The 16,828-nt window shown below is 42.4% G+C and overlaps 1 protein-coding gene across 2 annotated transcripts in view; it reads left to right on the forward strand.

Moving 5' to 3' along the window:
* Positions 1-660: 660 nt before the first annotated feature.
* The window catches only part of LOC128367027 (mannosyl-oligosaccharide 1,2-alpha-mannosidase IA), a 195,927-nt gene continuing 179,759 nt past the window's right edge, over positions 661-16,828 (forward strand). Inside the window, exon 1 of one of the 2 annotated variants that reach the window (XM_053327814.1) lies at positions 661-1,556. In XM_053327814.1, coding sequence (XP_053183789.1) covers positions 993-1,556 — 564 coding nt within the window. In that variant the 5' untranslated portion in view covers positions 661-992. The remainder of the gene's footprint in view (positions 1,557-16,828) is intronic. The other variant, XM_053327815.1, reaches the window with a different exon arrangement.

A 16,828-nucleotide genomic window follows, 5' to 3' on the forward strand; every position in this document is an offset into this window, starting at 1 on the left:
TGGATTTGTTTATACTGAGGATTTGGATCGGGGCTAGGATAACTTCGCATGGGACAAAACCCGCCTTCTTTCATGTCATCCGCCGATTTGTTTCACCCGGCGTGTTGACGCCAGTGGAGGAAAAAAAAAGAAGAAGGGGGGAAACGGAGGAGAGCAAGTGACAGATAGGCGACATGAATGTACACGCGTTTCCGTCCACCAGCTGTACAGGATAGATGCAACAAAAACACGTCTTCTTCTTCTTCTTCTTCTTTTAAATGTGACTCCAGGAGCTTAACAACAGATGATCCCCATGCAGCAACGTGGGTCGATATAAACGGAGACAAGAAAGAGATGCTCTGCTGCACGCTTGAGGTTTTGCACCGTAGGGCAATGTGTTATTGACCATTTTTGTACAGCTTAAAAAAAACAAAAAAAAAATGCATCGAGTAACAACTTTGTTCCCAACCCTGACAGACTGCCAGACGTCTCACGATCTCTCATAAAAAGTACATTAATGTGTTAGACGTGTGTGTATAGCCTACTGTAGTAATCCTGTTAGAGCTTCAGTGCCATTTATCTATCAACCCTTGAAGCCCTGTGTTGTTTTTCCCACGATTTTTTTTTTTACATTTTAAACCCTAAAAATCCTGCAGTCTATTGATGTCAGTGATTGCGATATGTAGATAGACCCCATCCAAAAGCTGTGGAGTTGTGTTGCCAACTGATTGGTAAATTGTAGATGTAGGCAGGCCTAACCTTCGCTTATGCAGATCCAATCGATAGCGAGATAAAGACAGCTCTGGCAGGCTTGTCTGTGCTGCTGCTGCTCTGCAAGTGTCACGGGGGTGTGTTTTAAAAAATCCCGCATATCTAGTGTTTTACACATGCATCAAAGCGGCAGAGAAGCTGCACAATAGCGAAAGAAGGGGAGACTATCCAAACACTCACTGTGCTGTATAGTCTCGGAGAACATACTGTAAAAGGAAAAGCGTCTCAAGAAAAAAGTTTCAATGGTTTTCCGAAAGTTGCCCGGTGTGTCGGCATCGGGCATGGGTCTGCGCCTGTCCCAGAAATTCGTGTTTCTGCTCTTTCTCTCGGGATTGGTAACTCTGTGTTTTGGGGCCCTTTTCTTTTTGCCGGATTCAGTCCGACTAAAACGCATTTTCCTATCCAAGACAGAGACCCAGCCTGTCACGGTTGGCTCCGGGTCCGAGAACGATGCCAGGGAGCATTTAAAACGACCCAAGGATCAGGATCATCCGAGAGTCATGGTCTCAACTAAAGGAGAGACGAGCACCAAACTGAAAAGTCTGAGCCGAAAAGCCTCCGTCTCACATGAGGCGACCGAGGAGAGGCTCACCGGGGGGAAAGCACAGGAGGATTTCACTCTGTCCAGGTCGAAACCAGTCGAGTCCGCCTCGGAGAAAGCGACATCCGTCAACAACCAGGCTGCCAGCTCGGATACTTTCAGTCACATGAAGTTCAAAAGGTGTCTGCTGAAACCCCCGCTGGGGAGAGACGGCGGCAAACCAAGCGACCCTAAGACCGATGAGCGCCGGGAGAAAGTCAAAGAGGTAAGGATGTGACCCCGGCTGTGGGCTAAAGCACTTCAAATGTTTCCACCGGTTGTGCACAGTTGACATATTATAGCCTCAAGAGTTACAGAGAAGCAGATATGTCATGTCTAGGTGTGTTATGGGAAGTAAAGATTGTAGCTCAAGAGAAAAACAGGAAGTGTAGAGATCTTGTGTAAAAGAAAAAAAAAAGAGGAGGGGTGAATCCAGGACAGCTGTTTGTGTGAATGATGACTAATCACTAACTTATCTGTCAGTCCTTTTGATCATGTAACACAGTTAGGCACCCCCCCCCCCCCCCCCCACAGAAATAGGCTTAATTGGTGTTTTGGACTTTTTGGTGGCTTTTCATTTCCCATTCACAGTAAATAAGTTTCAGTTGCACTCTTACAGTCTTTTCAATGCCAGCTTGTTCACGCTGTCAAAACACAACAGATACGAATCAGTCTGTCTTTTTATACAGTCAAAATAAAAAATAAAAACTTGAAAGACGTAATTATATATTTTCCGCTGTGGAATTTGATTTGTCTGACAATACTGACAAGGTTTCTGTAGAGAGAGAGGCTGTGGGAGAGTTTGTTTGCAAAGCTTCAGTTCAACACAGAGAAAAGAAATCCCTCATCTCAGTCATCGGTTGTGTCAGATTAAACAATGTCTCTTTGCCTCTCGTAGACAAATGTCTGTTGGGTTTCTGTTAATGAAGACGGAGAACGGTGTCACCGCTAAAGCTGGCTCTGACTGTTAATGCTGTTATTCTACAAACAATCAGAGCAAGAATACAGATTGTGTGGGTGAATTGTCTTCAGTGGGAATACGGAAAGTTTCATGATTGTCTTTTGTAAAATCTCTATCAAGATTTATTCACATTATTATCTTTATTATCTCCGTGTCATCCTAAAACCTACTAATCATCTCATTTGTTGTTTATGTCAGCTGTTAAGAAGCATTCATTTAACTTTTTTATTTTTATATTTATCAACTTTTATCATCGTCACATTAACTGCCGACGAATGACGAAGACTGTGTGCAGTGACATTTTTGGCCAGGAGCTCTGCATCTGCAAGCTGTGTGCCAGACTTTGTTGAGCCCAGTGGGTCCAATAAGGGCTCTAGAGTGGGAGCGTCTGTGGATCACACATCTGTACCCACTCAAGGCAAGTAAGGCTGATGAGGAGGAGGAGGAGGAGGAGGAGGAGGAGGAGGAGGGGGAGGAAGCGGGGCAGCCATTGGCCAGTATGTGCAGATGGGTTTCAGCCTTGGCATGTGACACGGATAAGTCCTGTTGTCACTCACTTCCAGCCTGCTGTCACCCTCTCACGATGCTCACATGCCTTTCGTACCTAGAGGTGATGTGCTACGTGATAACTGAGTCGTCAGACAACGCGGAGGGGTTATTTGCCCTCGTGCGCTGAGCTATCACTGACTCATAGCTTCTCCTTTGATGCTCTTTCAAGTGAACGTCAATGTGACTTTGCCCGCCTGGTCTGTTGAGCTGAGCTCGGCAAGGTTTTCAGCTTCGGGGGTCACAGTCTGACGAAAAATGACTCTCCGTGCCCTCCTTGGCCAATTGATGCAGAATATTGTGTTTCAGTGAGTCAAGAGCGATTTATTACCACATTTTAGCTCAGGCACTTTCTTGCTGTCTTCCATGGCGTGCTCCAGCGTCCATGTCTGTAGCCTAGCATGTGTTTTCAGTGCTTTGCTGTTGTTGTTGCTACAGTTTCAATCGTCTCAAGCGTGCTGGCAGCGTTCCAGACGGCTTTTCTTTTTTTTTTTCTGGAGTCTCACATTCACCCTGCCAACGCAAGCTGACACATTGCGAGCTTGTGCCGCGTCCAGGTTTACAGATGTAAAATGAAGGAGTGAGTGTAACAATAAAACACAATACTAACATGTTTTGATGGGTTTTTTTTAGCTTTGATATATCATTCTGGAACCATGGCGACTGTGTTGTTGTGAAGTCTTTTTCCACTGTAAGGGAATGCCGAGAGCTGGACATCTCCCTCCCAAAGCCAACAATAAAGGGGTCTGGTCCAGCCTACTGAGCGACTCAATGCCCAAACTGTGAATGGGCATCGTTTTTCTCAACTGCCAACAACAAGAAAGCAAACTCCCCCACCTTCTTCCTCTGTGTGTGTGTGTGTGCGCCCACTGCCAAGAGAGGGTGAAGCAAGGGACAGAGACTACCTGATCACATGAGGCAAATGTTTGAAGGCAGCCCATCACTAGCTCAGGCCTCACAGAATACCAACAAGTAATGCCAAGTGGCTAAGGTGCTGTTTATCTATTCCAGTAACTCCCCAGGTAGTTAGTTCTTCTTTAAAAACCCTCGGCAGGATGAAGATGAGAGTCATTTTCAAACGTCCTCCTATTTGTAATTCTGTGATGTCATGTCTCACTGAGTCGCCCCGGCACAGGGGCTGTGTTGCTGCCTCATTGGCTCCAGCCTAAGAGGTTGGATAGCAAAAATCGCACCACGAAAATGTGGCGCCCGGAGCAACAGGAGAGTGGGAGAGTGTCCTTTTCCTGCATGCACATTTTGTTGGTGATGTCCTGTTTTTTTTTTTTTTTTTAAGGGTCGAGTGAGGTTAGAACTTGGGAGTGTGGTAATAAAAATACAAGATGCAGAGCACAAAAGGGCATCAGATGAATGAAGGGAGCTCTGTAGACATTCAAAGGCTTGCGCTCATTTGCAGATGGAGTCCTCCGTATCTCTCTCTCTCTCTCTCTCTCTCTCTCTCTCTCTCTCTCTCTCTCTCTCTCTCTCTCTCTCTCTCTCTCTCTCTCTCTCTCTCTCTCTCTCTCTCTCTCTCTCTCTCTCTCTCTCTCTCTCTCTCTCTCTCTCTCTCTCTCTCTCTCTCCTCTCTGTGGGTCTCCAGAACATCACACACATCAAAAGCGAAGTGTGCGTTAAAAGGCAGTCACTATAAAGCCAAAGATTTGCTGTCTCGTTCGTCCTCTGAATGTATAACAGAGATATACGCTGGTACAGGCAAATGAGTGCCTTTGCTGGAGGAAATTGGAATATACTGAATAATGTGACTTCTGACATACGATGCATTCAGGTAACACGAGGAGAAGATAGAACCCGGCAGTAAAGGTTCGAGTACTGCAGTGAGAGGACAGACAAACTGCAGAGTCTCCTCCAGTGGAGCAATAAAAGTCTTCAGGGCTTCTTTGTACTGTGTGTGTGTGTGTGTGTGTGTGTGTGTGTGTGTGTGTGTGCACTTGCTGACGTATCAGTACTCAGGGAAGGTTGTGAAGTTTGACAGTTTAAGTCTTAAAAGGTTGTCACCGTCTTTATCCACACAGCACTGACATTCACCTGCATCACAGTGAAGACTAACAAGAAAATCAGGTACATCTGTTCTCTTTCTAAAAAGCCAGGTCCACAGGTGAGGTGGAAGTGTGTTTGTGGTTTGTGTGCATGTAATCCAGAATAATAGGCGGTATCTTTTGAGTAACGGAAATCCCCCGTGTTATCTGAAAACAGAGCCTTAAGAAACTCCAAACACTTTAATCCACAAACTCTGTGAAACTGTAGCAGAAAGTCCATAATGCGGGACAGTTCTGTTGAACCATTATCAGTTATTAATACACGTCACTTCCAGACTTAAGCCAGTCACACATACCACATTTGCTTACTTCTCTTCCAGCTAACTAAACAGCTGAAGGGAAGTTTTAGACAGAATTGACTTTATGCTTGGCAGGTTTCATCAGATCCCAGTTTCTCTGTTTCAGTTGTGGCTTTCTAATTTAAAAAAAAAGACATTCAACTCAACACTATAATCATGTTTTATTGAATAATTGTAATTTTGCCTTTTTATAGTTATGTAAGCTAGCTTCTTAAGGAGGTCAGAGGTCAAGTTCAGCTGAAGAACAACAACAGCAACAGAGCTGGCTGGAAGATATTTAATGTATTTATATTAGTCAGCGTTAACGCGTTAATCGCGATTAGATTAATGCCATCCATAACGCGTAAATTTTTTTAAATCGCATTTTAATGTTGCAAGCCTTTTTGTCCCTTCTACTCACCCGTAGACGGCTCCTCTAGCTGTAGCGCTATGCTTTGAAGTGGCCTCCTGCAGTAAACCTACCGCGCTGATGGAAAGTAAGAGAGCTACTGGACTTTTGAACGGCTTGTTTAACTTTAAAACACTTCCAGACGCTTCAGTTGACAAGTCAAAAGTAAAATGCAACCTGTGTCAAACGGAGTTTAACTACCACCGGAGTACGTGGAGTTTGAGTTAGCACCTCCACGCTAAACACCCAGGTGCAGCCAAGCGAGCCTCAGCTCCACCAAAGGACCATTTTGGAGTGTGGGAGTCGCAGCAGAGCCGTGATTGATTACCAGTTAAGACACTCTGGTAAGAAATGCTTTACATTATGGGCTTAAAACTGCCTTGAAATGTAAAATAACAGGATTTTAAACATGCAAATCAAAACGTGATTAATCACGATTAACTATGGAACTATGCGATTAATCTCGATTAAAAAAAATCATCGTTTAACAGCCCTAATTTATATGTAATATTTGTTTAAAGAGTGGTCTCTCTCACACACACACACACACACACACACACACACACACCAGTATAGGATTTTTTTTTATTCAATTGAAAGTACCTGATGAAGATCTCTGGTAGATCGACACGTCGCTCAGTTTAAATAGCTGGGAGCGAGTAGTTCAGTGTGCAGTTCTTTTGTTTGATTCTTCCATTAACCTGCAAAGCAAACTTAAGAGTTACGTGTCTGTTTCAGATTCAGAATTAAAGGGAGATGCCATTCAGATGCAGTATAATGCATTCAGTTTACTGCAAAAAGAGCATTACTAAATATGATTTGACTTTAGTACAACAACTGATCTGCCACATTACAGCTACAGAAACACACACACACACACACACACACACACACACACACACACACACACACATACACACACAAAGCTGCAGAAATAGGTGAGCTCTTGGCTAAACCTGAAATCCCCTTATAGCAGTAATGACCAGTGAGCTGGGTGTCTGTCTGAATAAAATGCTGCCGTTAAGCTGGCGCCTCCTGGCCGGCTCTGAGCACCATGACCTCCCTCCAGCCCACCCCGCTCTCCCCCCTCTGCCGTCTCCCGCTACGAACCAGGTGTGCCAAACAACCTTCAGTCTGAGCCAGGAAAATGGCCGCCCGCTGAGCAAGAAGAAAGAAACGGAAGATGAACAAAGTCTTAAGAAAAAGGCTTACACTCTCCTCGCGCTCCCACAGAGCTGGAACATTTGTGCTTTTCCTTTCCTCTGTGGATGCTGTGTAAATGTCAGCGGCTTGTGTTTGGAATGTGAGACCAACGTTTTCTTTGGTCTGTTTTTATGCGGAGGAGTGAGCCGCCGGGCCTGCTGGATATTGATATATTGTTCAAGTCAGTGGCGGCTGAGGGAGATATTATCAATCTGTCATAACTGCTGGGTATTGATGTAGGCCTTTATTACCACACAAGAAGAAATTGACCCCTTTGATCTATTTTCTGTTGTCTGTGCTAATTTTACATTTAGCGTGTTTTACCCAAGGCTGCTTATAATAATCGCACTAGCAGAACAGCTTCCCCTGTTGTTGTAGCATCTAGTAATAAGTGATAAATAGCTTTGTTGTCACTTTTAAACAACTCATAGTGTAGACCATGGGTGTCAAACTCATTTTCAGTCAAGGGCCACATAATGCCCAATTTAATCTCACTTGGGCCGGATCATTAAAAATAAGGAAGGAAGGAAGGAAGGAAAATAAGGAAGGAAGGAAATAAGGAAGAAAAAGAAGACAGGAAGGAAGGGAGAAAAAGAAGACATGTAAGAAGGAAGGAAGGAAGGAAGACATGAAAGAAGGAAGGAAGGAAGGAAGGAAGACATGAAAGAAGGAAGGAAGGAAGACAGAAAGGAAGGAAGGAAGAAAAAGAAGACAGAAAGGAAGGAAGGAAGAAAAAGAAGACAGAAAGGAAGGAAGGGAAGATGGAAGGAAAGAAGGAAAGAAGAAAAAGAAGACAGAAAGGAAGGAAGGGAGGAATAAGGAAAGTGGGCCGGATCAGACACCTCGGCAGGCCGGATCTGGCCCACGGGCCGCATGTTTGACAACCCTGGTGTAGACTGTAGTGATGTGAAAACTATACCCTATTTTAAAAGGACATGTGTCATTATAAAATAAACTAAAACTCATTCCATTAAACATATGAATGCATAGAAACAGACACTTTTGGGCTGCAGCTAATGATTATTATCATTATTGATTAATGTGTCAATTTATTTTCTCAGTTAATGGCTCAGTTGTGAAAAATGTTGATCGCTGTTTCCCGCAGCAAGTGACTTCCTCAAATATCTTGTTTTATACAGGAAATGTTCACATTTGAGATGCTGGAATCAGAACATTTGTACATTTTCTTCTTAAAGAAATGACTCAAAATGATGAATCCATTATTAAAATAGTTTGTGATTCCTGTAACATGGTAACTCATCGATGAATTTACCAATAGTTGCATCTCTACAGTTTTGTGTGACACGTTTGTTCAGTTGGATCCATCACCAGATAACAGTAGACAAAGTAACCTGTTCTTACACACCACCCTTATTCTGCTGGGTGTTAAAACCACAAGGCAGCAAGTCGTTTCCTCTCACTGATGAAAACTGATAACCACTGCAGAAGACTTCACAGTGCTGTTCACACTGGGCTTTAAAAGGCGTGCCTGGTGTGATCAGATGGCAGGTGGACGGCTCTAGATACGAGTGTGAACAACCACCAAGATGCATCATGACTCCATCACTTAAACCACATGCTGATTTGGCCTGAGACACATTTCACCACCTATGTTTTGTCTTGTAAATGCTAACATATCCAGATGCAAGGACATAACCAGAAAATACATCATTGACTATGCACCAGTACTAAATGACTTTGTTCTGCTAACCTCTGGAACAGCTGGAACAGCCCATACATGTGCATTAGTTCTTTAAACATTTATGTTTTCTTAGCTAGCACAAGCCAAACAAATCTGGAGCTTGCCTGCTGACTCGTGGGCTTGAAGGCTCTTGGACCTTCTAGCAGATGTGACGTACTGTAGGCAGTAATGAGATCTGAGTGGTCAGCTGGACACCTTGCAGATGTGTGATAAACACAGGTATAAACGGTGATGAGTCCCGGCTGTCGGCTCGTGTTTGGATCACCGAAATGCATTTTAAACCCAACCCTGTCATTAACACATTATCTCATCATTCTATAATAGCTAAAAACAGCTGTTTACTAGTAGTGCTGTTAAACCTGTATAGCAATAGCAAGTTTACATAACAGACCTTGACTTATAGTCCACACACTTCATTATAGCACATTTAAGCCATTAATACGGCTTGTGGTGATAAAGTCAATACAGACCTCTAACTCATAAGCATCAAATGCTTAAAAAAATGGTCATGTTGGTTATTAATACTGTTTTTCTTAACTACACGGTGTTAGCAGGTAGTCTTTGTGAGCATGTTAGTCACCTGTCTGTAGCTTCTGGTTCAGTCATGGCTCAGTTTCTTATTCTGTTGTTGTTTACGACGTCTCTAACTTTTTGAAATCAGACATTCCCATCCCTTCAGGCACTGATTGCCCTGCTGTGCAGAGCTGAGAGATGAGTCAGACTGGTTTTCAGGAGAAACGGTTTGAAAGGTTGCTCGGTTTTCCCCCCCATACTTGGAACAGCTATTAACACTGTTGCCCTGTGACGCTGCTGGAAAACACGTCATATGAGTTAGTTCTTCTCAGGCATAAACCAACACATGGCAGTGATTGGTTCCTTTTAGTCATACCCCTCATTCAGTTTCCTTAAGCTAACACATAACCACTGACACATTTCATAAAACAAAGGGGAAATTGTTTTAAAAACTTGACCCCTAAAGGTCCAAGTGCTGGCATGCAGAGAAATGACAGGTAGAAACATTACAGTCCAGCATAGAAGCTTATTTTTGATAATAGCTGATTAAGCAATACAATACTGGCTCTCTTCTCTCAGGCAGTTACTGCAGGAAATAAGCGATCGGGTGAAATGGAGAAGGAAAAGGAAGTATGTGGATTAAAAGAAAGGGGGAGATGTTAGCTAACATCCTTTCTGCATTCATGGCAGTTTCCCCCCACCCCATGCATTCCCTTTGTGGTGGGGGGTGCTAGCTTCAGGGAAAGTCTGTCTGTTGAGGCATGCTTTTCAAGAGATGTGAGTGTGTGTTTATGTTGATGTGGGTCACGAGCAGGAATGGAGGATTATATCACATCTGGAATGAATAAAATGCCTCGAGTGCCCTTCTTCTCTCTCTCTCTCTCTCTTTCTCTCTCTCTCTGGAGAGTACTAGTTTGGTCCTAATAATATTCACCACCAATTTAACAATAGCGAGTTTGAACGTAAGCTGCAACGGTTCATGGTGAGCACAGTACATTTTTTCCTCAGCAGTTTTTAAACACACAGCTCGTAGGTTTTTCTTTTTCCCGATGACGTGGCCCAGTCAACAGTTTGCAGATGTTTTCCCTTGTTACTCAATAAAAAAAATCCAGTTTTTTCCTGAAATCCCCCCCCCCCCTCGTCCTTGTTGTTTGCTCCTGCTCTTATATATTTGCACAGTGTTTTAAATGTTGGGCTCACCAGTCCATGTATGTGTGTGTGTGTGTTGTACTTGTCTGAATCCCCCCGCCTGTCTGTTTACTGTAGCCCGCTGGTGTTGCGTCAGTTGCCAGTAAAAGCAGAGTGTCATGTCCTCATCCAGAGTTTGTCCACTTTTTGACCTCAAAAACCCTCAAGCAGAGAGAGAGAGAGAGGAGGGAGTAAAAGAAGCTGTGAGTGGTCATATATATTTTTTTTTTCCTGAGAGCAACTTTCTGCTTTTCTCAGATTTCATCACCCAGACTCTCAACAATCTTTTTTTTTTCCACATATCAGTCCCCCCCTTCTCTTGCTGGCATAATGGGGTCATTGTGTGTTTACGTCTTAATCCTGGCTTTTTGAAGGGCTGTGATTACTGCTAAAAACTGACATTCATTCCTGACTGGATCTTCAGAGTCTCATGTTCTTTTTCTTTTCTCCGGCATTTCTCTTTTGATAAGGCCCCAAAATCACCCCGAAAATCCCAGCTTGCTCGTCACTGTCAGGCACAAATAAATGAGGGCTAATGAGCATCCTCTCGCACCATTATCTAAAGTCTTTCACAGGTCTCGCTGACATTACTAGCTCTATAATAAGAAAAAAGAGAAAAGGTGAAAAGCAGCCTTTGTAAATGTATGTGGACTCGCCATCCTTCAACAGTCTCCCTGCACAGCACAGTGGAGCTTCAACCAGTGTTTGTGTGTGTGTGTTTGTGTGTGTGTGTGTGTGTTTGTGTGTGTGTGTGTGTGTGTGTGTGTGTGTGTATCTATGATTTACTGTGTGTGTGTGTGTTTGCTACAGATGAAGAAAGTGGAGAAGATGAAAGGTCCATGGATGGCCTTGTTTTCTGCAGGCTCTGCTTGACATCCTTTGCGAGGTGCCGAATGAAATCACCCCCCCCCTCCCCACACACACAACCCTGCCACTGCCCCCCCCCTCCCTCCCTCCACCCCTTTCCACCCCCTCTCCTCTCTTTGGCCTCGCTGCTCCGGCAGATTCAACAAACAGGAAATAAGAGGAGAGAGAGAGTGGCCTAGATGTAACCAGCAGACTATCTGAGCCCCCAGCTGAGTTCCAGCCCCTTGCTTTTATGCCTGCCTAATTGGTCAGAAACAACATGCGTGGCTGTGTTCACAGGATAATGGCAAAACATTAGAGTGGGCCGGGGGTCTTGGCTCGTCCCAGTGTGTCTTCCTCCTCTTCTTACTCCTTGCTTTATTTTTTTGTTTAGTCCTAGATATGATTTTTATTTTAGAAAAGCGCAATCACTGACTCCATATTCATCATCCTCTCTTTATCTTCTTTCATCTTTCCTCCCTTCTCTGGTTCTTGGCAATGTCCGGCCTCCGGCATGTTTCGCTGCCACTGCTCTGCCAACTATCCCCTCCTCTGCATAACTAGAGAGAGCCGGTGTGAGCTGCCCGGCTGCCGTCGTCGTAGATTGGTCTGTCTGGATTGTTGTTATCGTGTTGTGTGACATGGTTTCAACCTACTTTCAAGATGGCTGGATAATACTGTCAAGCCTTTGACCTAAAATTGAAGCAGATCCCCCGGAAGACAATATCATCTTTTATGTAGCTGTCTTTTGTTTTTGTTGGCCAGGGGGATCAGGCTGTGGACAATATGGAAAGCTTACCAGACTGTTTCCTTGGTCAACACGGTGCTGTCTAGCTCTCTCTGTGGGTTGAGAGGAAAATGTGTCTCCCCGGTGATTTTCTCCTTCATCAGCAGCTGCGGGCAAATAGCCATTAATTAGCTGAACGCTTACAAGTCTGTTTGAGCCAGAGCTGGGTGTATTTGTTCATTATTATCACAATTAAGTCTCTAATCAAATGGCAGCAACGGTGCTCAGTGCTCATTAGAGAGCCATATAGATTTCTCTTGTTTCCTTCAAGGTTAGATGATGGGTTAGTGAGATAATTGCAATTTTCATTCATCCACAGACAGTGGAAAGGCAGAGAGATAACAAATAAACTGATTTGTTAGTCTAGTAATGACTGATGTGTGTGTGTGTGTGTGTGTGTGTGTGTGTGTGTAACCAGTTTGCAGGTCATTAATTGGATAAGAAGTGTAGATGACAGGCTCTTGAGTATATTTCTCCAGTACTAATATTAAACTGGACAGAGGCAGCTGTTTTTCCCTTTTTTTTTTTTTTTTTTACAGAATAAATAAAACATTCAGTCTCTTGGATATTTATCTTGACCAGAGAGAATCAAGACAGTCCAAAATGAACTGTGAGTCCTATGCTAAATAACTCTCAAGAAGCCCATATTCAGGAAAATGGCTGTCACAGTGTGAAATATAAGAGCTGCTTTTTAAAATGCTGCTGACAGGACCCATTTCCCTTTTTAAAAAGTGCTGCTGAAGCTTCCACAAAACCTACATCATTTAAAATCTTGCACAATTGTACTGTATGAAAGGAGGTTTTAGAGTATGTAATACTTTAAACCTTTCAATATCCAAAACAGCTTTTCTTGTAAACTAATAATGTTGTGACTAAATCAGTTGTTTGCTTTACTTTAATGTCAAAATCTGTTTGTGAGAGGAAATATCAGGGAGTTTTTTTCTTTTTTAATGTTTTTTTTTTTTTTTTTTTTTTTTTCAAACCTTTGAGAATAAAAGTCTTTTTCCTTTTTGTTCTGTCACACAGAGCAGGTGGAGGCGGGGGGGGGGGGTGGGTACAGTGTAGTTCAGCAACAGAAAATGGGTGTAACTCACTGTCAGAGTTTCAGAAGAGACTGGCATTAACGGTTTTTTTGAGAACCCCGCAGCCACATGTTGTTTCACTTAACCGTCTGGTTGAACTTGATGCTGTGCTCGTGTTAAACCTCCAATACAGCTGATGACTCGGCGGTCAATGTGAGGATTTTTTACATAAGAATATTACACAAATCACACATCTGTTATTTCTCCATGTTTCAGTTTCATATAGTATACAAGTAAATGAAATTCCAGTTAATGTTGAACAGATACTGATGTCATATTTTGGGCTGCTATGAGGTTAAAATAGGGGAATGATGTCTGACTGTTTCCTCTCTTTGAGACTAATAGCCATAAGAAGTAAAACCCAAAGCTAAATGACTTCCTCATTTACTGAACGACAATAATTGATGTTTATTATGCAGCTTTGCTATTGTAAACAAGGATATAATCTTCTCTATGCATATCTGGCTTTTGTGTATTAATCAAAACAGTCATTATCAGATCACAATGGGATAAAGAAAAGAAAATACATCTGAATAGCAACATGAAATCAAGTGGTGCAATTGAAAAGTAGTTCATTGCTTTCACTGAAGAAATTCACTTTTTCTAATTAACAGAAACTGACAGAGTTAACTGGCAGCAGTTTTTGATAATCAGTTCATGGAGAAATATTTATAATCAAGAAATGCCAAATGTTGCTTGTTTTCATCCTAGCTAATAAGATGATTTACCTCCTCTTCTCTGCTTTTTTCCTTTTTACTCATTGGAAGTTGATTTGAAGACATATTATTTTTTTTGACATTTCATTATCAAGATGAATAATCGGTTAATTAAAAAACATTTTCAACAGATTACTCAGGAATATGAATAATCAGTCAATTTCATAAATTACATAGAAGTTGTCAAACAGTCAATCAACTAATCAATCAGTGTGTCGTGGTGCAATCAGTACCAGTCATGAGACAAGTCAGTTTCTATCTTTATCCCCTCTGTTCAAACCAGGGCACCTCTGAGTCATACAAATGATCTAATTAGACGTTTTATGTGCTAACGGTACTGAAAGCGTGATCCAGCTCCGAGTTAATTTGGCCCACCACTAGACTGGAAACCTCCTGCGAACTGAACCTCCCCCCAGAAGATGTGTGCCTGGTCATCGGCTCTTCTATAATGATGTCTTCTGTGCAGTGAAAATGACAATGATATGTGTGTCGTGATGACATCCCTCTATGATACGGATCAAAACTGTGTCTTCTACCTGCAAGGGGAAGAATCATTGTATCAGACACTGAGATCTGGTCACTTTCAATTTACGCCATTCATTGCAAATTGAAAATGACAGTTTACATTATAATGACAAATAATGACTGATTGGTTATTACAGATATTACAGAACCTTAATTATAATGACGTACTGTAATGTGAAGTCTTAATGAAATTCACTTCCTGGATTGATGTAAATGTAATTGACCCCAACCTGAATTCCTGCAGTTTATTTCCAGTCTGTCTGGCTTTGAGATCAAGATAAACACAGGTTGTGGTTTATTAATAGTTGAGATTATTTTGCTCGGTCATTAGCATATCTGAAAGGCTTCAGCTCCTTAAATGTCAAATGTTATAGACACCACATTAAGGAGTTTAATTGGCATGAGATTGTCAGGCCATATTTAGACCAAATCAGGTGCTGCAGTGCACCTCTGCAGGGTTGTGTGGAGGTGCAGGATGGAGGTGTAGGTGTTGTTTATTTGTAACTGCCATGAAACAATCAGAAATAAGGTTTTCGCTACCACGTCTGTTCTAACTCTCTCTCTCTCTTTCTTTCTTTTTGTTGTCTTTTTTCGGGAAGCCATCAGCTAACACTTAATGTACTTTTAACGTCATCAGACAAAGAGAAATGTCCTCCCTCATGGCGGGGTTGTATACTGTAGCTCTGATCAGTCTGATTACCAGCTGTGATTGGCCACTGCATTGTGATTTTAGGTTGCGTTTCTCCAAAAGTTGATTCTGGTTCAACTGTCTCACCACAGGCAGCTGCTGCACCCCTCGGGCCTCCACCTCCACAGCCTAAATGTACTGCTTCCATTGAAATGAATAAGCCACAGCACCTGATTTGGTCTGAATTGAGCCTTACACGGGCTAGCAGAGAAGCATCATCTTAACCCTTCTGTTGTCTTCCTGTCACCTGTGCAACTTTTGTCCTGTTTTGAATGTTTATAAAGCACAAGGTACACATTTCCCCCCAATATCTGGGTTAGACCTGTTTAGCCAATTTTATTCAAACTTATTACCACCATATTTTAAATTTTAAACCATTTAAATCAAATTATGCCTCATTTTTGAGCCTGTTGGTTAAAAAAATGTAGACACTTGTATGTAGACACTTGTCTTAGCATTAAGGGGGCCTGAAATAATGTTAAAACCATATTGAATTTTTGTGTTCAGTGCTGCTGGAAAGTGGCACAAAGCAGGAAGCAGCTTCTTTGCCTAATGAAAAGCATATGGAAAGTAGCTACAGAGATTTGTGTGAGTGTTTTATTCAGATATTCAGACACGTGTGTGCTTTCTTCAGATCTCTTAAAAAAGCATTTTAGAGCAATTTAAAGAATGAAAAAGCCTTGTTTTTACTTACTTCCACTAGTTCTTGCTGTACTACTAAGCGTGTTCGGCGCTGACATCGCTGCCGGATGTGATCAGAGGTGACGAGACTCGGAAGGAGAATATTTGAAGATACAACACACTGTCACACAAGTCCTGTTTAGGAAAGTTTCCTTGAGATGCTGTTAATCCATCGAGAGGAGTCCTCATCCTTGTAGCGTCTTTTTTTTTTCTTGCCAAAGTGAAACATGAAGTAATTCAAGATTCAAGAAACATTTGTCACAGAGTAACAGACATTCCTCTTTCACACAACTCAATCAAATACAAAGGTAGACAGACATGATAAATATTCCATTAAAGCAGAATATAAATCCCACATTTATGTAGCTTGTCTATCAGTCACATACTCTCCTGCTGGGTTGTTGGAAGCAGCCAAACCTGTTTTCTCTGACAGTTAGCATTTCTCACTCTTTTTTTTCTCATCATCCCCTCATCATCTATGACAGCAGTATTTCTTGGTGGTTTGACAGATGATTCAGCCGATTTCTACCCTGCAGGTTCAACTAAGCTAAGGAAACATTTATAGGTATTATTTGTTTTATCAAATGCTGCGTAAACTTGCTAGCTTAGCAACAATAATGTTACAAACAACCCATAATGCAACATTCTTTGTAGGAGCCCGTGCTACATCAGTACTCTCTTCAGTCAGAACCAGGCGGGGAGTTCAGGTCCTGCATGAGGCCAACGCGAAAGTAACTTAGAGCTGCATTCTATCAAAAGGCCACCAGGGGGCGACCGTCTCTATACAAGTCAATGGAGAATTCACCAACTTCTTACTTGATTTCTAACCTCAGTAAACGTTTTCAAAATGTGTTTATGGTCTCAATCGCTAGTTTAAAGCCTTCTTCAATGCAGTATGATGTTCATTTGGGACATTTTGGCCTCCCTGATTTTATATTTGATGATAAAGCAGGGTATGCATTAGGGCGTGGCTACGTCCTGATTGACAGGTTGATTGACCAATGTCCTCGAGATCCAGCCCTTGCAACCATAGCAACCTCCCCGCTCCGCCCATGGCTCCGCCTCATGCCCATATAAGTAGAATCCGTGTTTTTATTTTTCCCAGCATGCACCTGAAATTTTCAAGATGGCGCTGCCTAGATTCGAAACTATTGGCTTCCGAGCAGCAGTCCACAAACCAATGGGTGACGTCACGGATGTTACGTCCATTTCTTTTATACAGTCTATAGTCAGAACAAATACCTGATCTTGTGAGTATATGAATGTGTAGACAGTGTCCCCTTTCTGAAGGGGAGTTACAAAATAAATATTTTCTTATA

Source organism: Scomber japonicus, chromosome 10 (genome assembly GCF_027409825.1).
Source record: "Scomber japonicus isolate fScoJap1 chromosome 10, fScoJap1.pri, whole genome shotgun sequence".
NCBI lineage: Eukaryota > Metazoa > Chordata > Actinopteri > Scombriformes > Scombridae > Scomber > Scomber japonicus.